The sequence below is a fragment of the Mesoplodon densirostris genome, chromosome 7, assembly GCF_025265405.1.
Source record: "Mesoplodon densirostris isolate mMesDen1 chromosome 7, mMesDen1 primary haplotype, whole genome shotgun sequence".
NCBI lineage: Eukaryota > Metazoa > Chordata > Mammalia > Artiodactyla > Ziphiidae > Mesoplodon > Mesoplodon densirostris.
In genome coordinates, this window is record NC_082667.1 from 62,250,746 (window position 1) to 62,256,749 (window position 6,004).

Consider the following 6,004-nt stretch of genomic DNA (forward strand, 5'->3'; position numbering starts at 1 on the left):
CCAGGTGGGAGGGGTAAGGGTCCTGAGGGAAGTGGGTGAAAGGGCCCCACAGGCATTTGTCAAGGTGAAGAGAAGCTGCAAACACACGGTGCTTAGGCTCTTTCCCCAGTCAAGACTTCTGCTGGTGCTTTCTTCCTCTTTCATTTATCCATCCAACCTTCATTAAGTTTCTGCCATGGGCTAGATTCTGGGAGGAATTGGTTCTACTCATCCTGCCTCCTCCAACACCAGAGATGATTCTTCCTCTTCTGGCTGCTACTCTGGGTTGAGTGCCATCTCCTCCCCTTCTGTCACCTGTTCTGCCTCTGGCACCCCAGGAATGAAACTCGAGGGTAACCCCCTTCTGGTTCGTGAAGAAGGAAAGAAGACAGAGAAGTTCCTTTTTTTTTGCTGCCATCTCTTTCTCCATTGCTTCCCAGGCCCAGCATCAATTCTCCAGCCCACGTTCAAGTTCACTACTTCAGCATCAAGTTAAGAATAAAATATGCATCCCACACCCCAAAAACCCACCAGGTTTTCTCCTGTCACATCAGCCTTCACTCCAGGTCCCATCTGCCTCCTCCTCCTGTTTCTCCCTTTCTCGCTACTCTCCTTCTTTCTTCTTGTGGGGTTGGTGCCCAGAATGTTAAAGCTGGCAACACTTAAGATCATTGTGCTCACCCCCACTGTAGAGCTGAGGAAGCTGAGGCCCAGGAGTTCTGCTTAAGGATACACAGTCAGGGACAAAACCAGCCTGAGGCCTGATCCCCACCCAGCACTGGCCTTCTCCCCATCTACAAGACTGAAATTGACTCTACTTGGACCCTTAGGAAGAAAAACACTCATCTCCGCTCCACTCTCAGCTGAGCTCCAAATGGAGGGCTCCAGCTATACTAGCCACTGCAGCAGTGACACCACACTTCACTACCGCTGTCTCTCATTACTCTCCCTGCAATACTCATGGACTTTCAGGAACAAGGATTCTCCCATCCTAGCTAGGGTTGTGACCTGGATTATCCATCCAAAACCCCAATCAAAGGTTATAACACTGCAATCCTCCCAGCCCTGCACCACTCCTACACATACCTGGATGGATCTATGCCACTGCCACACCCCCCACATCTCTCCCTTTGTCCTTCCCCTATCAGGAGTGATGCCCCCATGAGCCCTAAAGCTTTGACTCCACAGGATGGCAGAAGCTCCACAGTCCAACTCCACCTTCTTATGACCAACCTTCTTCATACTGACTGGAATTCCAGAGTTAGGGGTTGCCGAGGCCTGGCTGACACTGGTCTTTGGGCCCATGTATCTGCTTTCCCTGCTGGGCAATAGAGCACTGCTGGCAGTGGTGGAGATAAGACTCCACACTGCACAAGCCCATGTTTCTGCTCCTGGCCACGCTGGCAGCCACAGACCTGGGTTTAACCACATCTATAGCTCCAGGGCTGTTGGCTGTGCTGTGGCTTGGGCCCCAGCCTGTGCCATACATTGCCTGCCTGGTCCAGATGTTCTTTGTTCATGCACTGATGGCCGTGGAATCTGGTGTACTGTTGGCCATGGCCTGTGATCGTGCTGTGGCAGTAGAGCGTCCACTGCACTACCCCATCCTAGTCACCAAAGCCCGCGTGGGCTATGCAGCCCTGGCACTGGCACTGAAAGCTGTGGCAGTTGTTGTGCCTTTCCCTCTGCTGGTTGCACGATTTGGGCACTTCTGAGCCAAGACCACAGACCACGCCTACTGTGCACACTTGGTGGTGGTGGAGTTAGTCAGGGGTAACACTCGGGCCAGCAACTTGTATGGGCTGGTGCTTTCATTGGCCGTGTCAGGTGTATAGATATTCTAGGCATCACAGGCTCTTATGGGCTCATTGCCCACGCTGTGCTGCGGCTGCCTACCCGGGAAGCCCATGCCAAGGCCTTTGGTACATGGAGTTCCCACATCTGTGTCATTCTGGCCTTCTACGTGCCTGGTCTCTTCTCATACCTCACGCGCCTCTTTGGTCGTCACACCATCCCAAAGCCCATGCACATCCTTCTTTCTAACAACTATTTGCTGCTACCATCTGCCCTCAACCCGCTCATCTACGGGGCCCGCACCAAGCAGATCAGTGACCAGCTCCTAGAAACCTTCTCATTCAGAAAAAGCCAGTTCTAATAGGGAGTGAAAACAACGGAGGCTGGGGGTGGAAGTGGGGGGACATTCAGAGGAGCCTGGGGTCTGGAGGTATGGATTATGTCATCTTTGTCCCATGGTCTGCCTATGACTGTGATAATCACTCAACAGGTACTTGCTGTGAAGGCTCTACTGTGGGTACCACTGGCATATGTAGACTGGCCTAGTCATGCATTCTGCTTGGGAGGAGGCAGGAGACAGGCTACCACATGTTACCATGCAGAGAAAATAAAAAAAGGGACCAGGGAATTATCATGGTATCACAGTACACACGATTTAACCTAAAGAAAACTACCCTCCGTCTCCTCCCCCTACTCTGCCCCATCATTTTAACCTAAGTCTGTCCCTGTTCCCACACAAAAGCTCCTCTACAGATCCTGGACCCAGGAGCCTGGGAAGACTGACACTGCCTCTGGAGGCAAGTGCTTGGGTACCTGTCTGGGATCACAGCCTTCTATGCCTGGAGCCAGATGCTGTTTTCAGTCGGTCCTTAGGGAAGAAGCTAAACAGGCTTATTCCCCACCTTCTGAGAATCTGGATAATGTGCCCCTGAGTCCCAAATTTGTCTAAGACCCTGATCCTTAAGACATATTCAGTTCAGAGAATCTTCTTGGTCTCACGCATAATCACTATTCCCCCTACCCTCACTGTGCTGCCAAAGTCTCGGGAGTTAATGGCTACAACGTCTCTCCCTGGGCCTGCAGCTTCAGGGGCCAGGGGTCCAACTGAAAGAAATTTTGATATCCCAGAAAATCGTTGTATTTAATATTTCACCTGTTTGCCTGAGGTCAAGTCTTTACGGTCTCTTACCAGGCTGCCCTTTTGTGCATCCTGAGCCAGAATGTAGAATTCTCAAATAAAATCCTCATCAAATAGAACCCTCATTTGTTCTGGCCAACATCACGAGTAGCACACGATGCTGGTGCAATATGATGAAATAGGAGTATTTCACACTGCTGTGGCTTCCAGAGAACAGAGATATTAAACAGGAAGTGTCGTGGTATTGCCCAACATGGGATTCACTTTCTGCTCAAAGACTCCACACTGCAAGGACATTGCACAAAATAATCTTTCATGCCAGCATAAAATCCAGAATGAGAATATTCTCAGACAAAAGGCAGGGAGTCATTGTTATGAGGTCAGAGAAAGCTATGGGCTGCACAGGCAGACCCAGGCTCTCTGGGAAAATGATCATAACCGTGCGTATTAGAGTTAGCCAGTAAGACCTGAAGCCCAGTACAATCTGGACCACTCAGACGGCTAGACCAAGCACCATGGGATATCACACAGGAGGGCTGCAGATCCGAAAAAGCAAGTGATGCCATCTCCAGAGCCACATGGGGTCTCACCAGGTCCTCATTAACAAGGAACTAAAGAGATAGCCCAGGAGCTCAGTGTGATTTTCAGAGGTGTTAATGCTGAAGCCAAGTGGATGAGGAGGAAATCTACAGTCCTCCTCAACCCAAGTGTGGGCTCAGTCATTCTCAAGGCTAATCTTTTTCATGAAGTTCTAAGTTAAAAAGCCCTCCAGGCAATGATTTTACAGATAATTGTGACAAAATTCTAATCCTAATGGGTGATGAGTCTTTAAGATGTACACATCATTCTCTTAAGAGATTCCTCCTCATTAAATCTATCCTGACAAAATAGATGTGAACAAAGATGTATGCAGTAAGATATTTATTACAACATTATTATAAAGAAATATAAAGAAATGCGTGACAGTCATGTGTCACACATACACACACACACCATTTTTTGTCTTTCACCTCTGGTACGTGAAAAGGGAAATCATGTGCAGCCGATGTTCAAAAGCAGTGAGTTCTGTCTCCCTCCCACCACAGGAAGCCTCTCTGCTAAGGCACCTTCACTCCATGGTTGTGCACAACTCCCAAGGCAGCTGAGTCCAAAGCTGTACATTGTTCACTGCTAAGCCAAAAGTCCACCCCTGCAGACATTTATCTTTTGTTTTGGATTGAGATCGCATACATACCTTAGCATGCAGTGTGTTCAGAAGGCTTTTCCGGTACTCTTACTCCTCACTACCACCTGAGAACAATTATAAGCCCATAATCCCTTACCTATAATCACAAAATAAAACATCTCTGAAGAAACAATAGTTTTTTCATAACTTTGACCCAAAATCTGGCCTGACCCGTTATGATCATATTTATACTATTTTTCTCACTTAGTGTGAATATTCATACATTTAGCTACAGAAATATTGATGGGTTTGATGACAGGGCACAGCCCTCAATCTCACTGGGGTATTCCTTTATATATCATAAAGGCACAATATTCCCTTTCTAAAATCTGAAAAATTCTGAATTCCAAAACACATCCATCCCAAAAGGTTTCGAATAAGCGATTAGGGACCTGCAGGATTATCCCTGTAGCCTGAGAGAAGTGAAGAGACTTGTTAGGGCTCTTGATCACTCTGAGGGCTTTGCTATCCAAACTATTCTATACTGCCCTGGAGGCTCTTGCAGACAGCAGCATGTTCTCTGGATAACAGCCCCTACCTGTTTGTTTCCCTCGTGCTCTCCACTCTGGTCGCTCTTCAGATATGCTGGTAAGCTGTGCCTTTTTTCCCAGGGAGACCCCAGAACGTGCTACCATGGTGGCAAAACCCATGAAGAGGATATGGCCCAAAGAGCCCAGGCCTTGGGCTCATCAGCTCCACCTAGAACTCAGCTGTCATGTGCTTTCCTTCATCAACTTTCAGTCTCAGACTCTGTGAGCTGAAAGGAAAGACAGACTTACTTATAGGGAACCTAGAGAATCATGGTATTCAGACCACAAAAGACAGAAAACAGAGGTATGGGCTTCTGGTCGAGGAGTTCAACAGTACCCAATTTCCCCTCCGAGCTCCCTCTATGAACAAAAATCTGAAAGAGAGCCTCATCTGATTTCACCAACAGCTCATCATCCTTGCACCCCTATTTCAACCACCCCCTTCTCATTGTGGACCCCCTTCAGGATACAGATGTGCATCACTCTCTGCCTCTGTCTCTCAACAGCTCTCAACATCTCTGTCCCTCTGCATCTGTCTCCTTGCACTGTTGGTCAGTTTTGCCCCACGTCTCTGTCTCTTGTCCTTGTCTCTGTCTACCTCACTCAGAATTCCTTTCTGAGGAAACAGAGGTGCCAGTTGTACTCTACCAGGTGACCTCTCCTTGTCAACAATAACAAAAAATGTGTCAAAGGGGCAGTAGGAGGAAGAGACTTGGTTTCACCTAACAGGAAGCTTGGGGTTTCCAGTTTGGTCTGTTGCGGCTCTTCTTTCATCCTGCCCATTTCCTTGTCACCACATCACATTGTACTTCCACCTGGCACACACCCCTCCCACCACACTCAGGCGAGCAGAAGGAACGTGTTGATCTCTCCCTTCACCAAAAGGAACTACTGGTTAATGGTTAAAGCTGGAATCAGGCAGACGCAGATCTGAATCCCAGATCCTCCATTAACTCACTGTATGCCTTGCACTAATTTATTTAACCTCTCTGAGCCTGTTAATTCACTTGTAAAATGGGGAAATGATAGTTCCTACTTCAAGAAGTTACTAAAAGGATTAACTAAGCTAATGCATTCAAAGCGTTTGGAATAGCCCCTAACACATTCAATTTCAACAAATATTTGAATATTAATTCCTCTCCTGGAGCACAGGCCCATGCTCACCTGCCAAACCTTTGCTCAAAGACCTGATACCCAAACTGTCAGCTCTCTAGGAAGACCGGCCCTCCCTCTCCTGGGGCCAGTCACCTCTCCTTTAAGAAACTTTTCTTGGTAACACTCTCTCCCACTACGGTAGGACCCTTCCCAGTGCTCCATACTCAAGTCACCTCAGACAAT

General features: G+C 48.0%; 1 protein-coding gene across 1 annotated transcript; it reads left to right on the plus strand.

Annotated features, from left to right (window-relative positions):
- Positions 1-1,168: 1,168 nt before the first annotated feature.
- On the plus strand, positions 1,169-2,134 carry LOC132494334 (olfactory receptor 52W1). The gene is given in 3 exon segments (XM_060105366.1): positions 1,169-1,336; positions 1,338-1,808; positions 1,811-2,134. Coding segments are annotated over 3 exon segments (963 nt in total).
- The last annotated feature ends 3,870 nt before the right edge of the window (positions 2,135-6,004 follow it).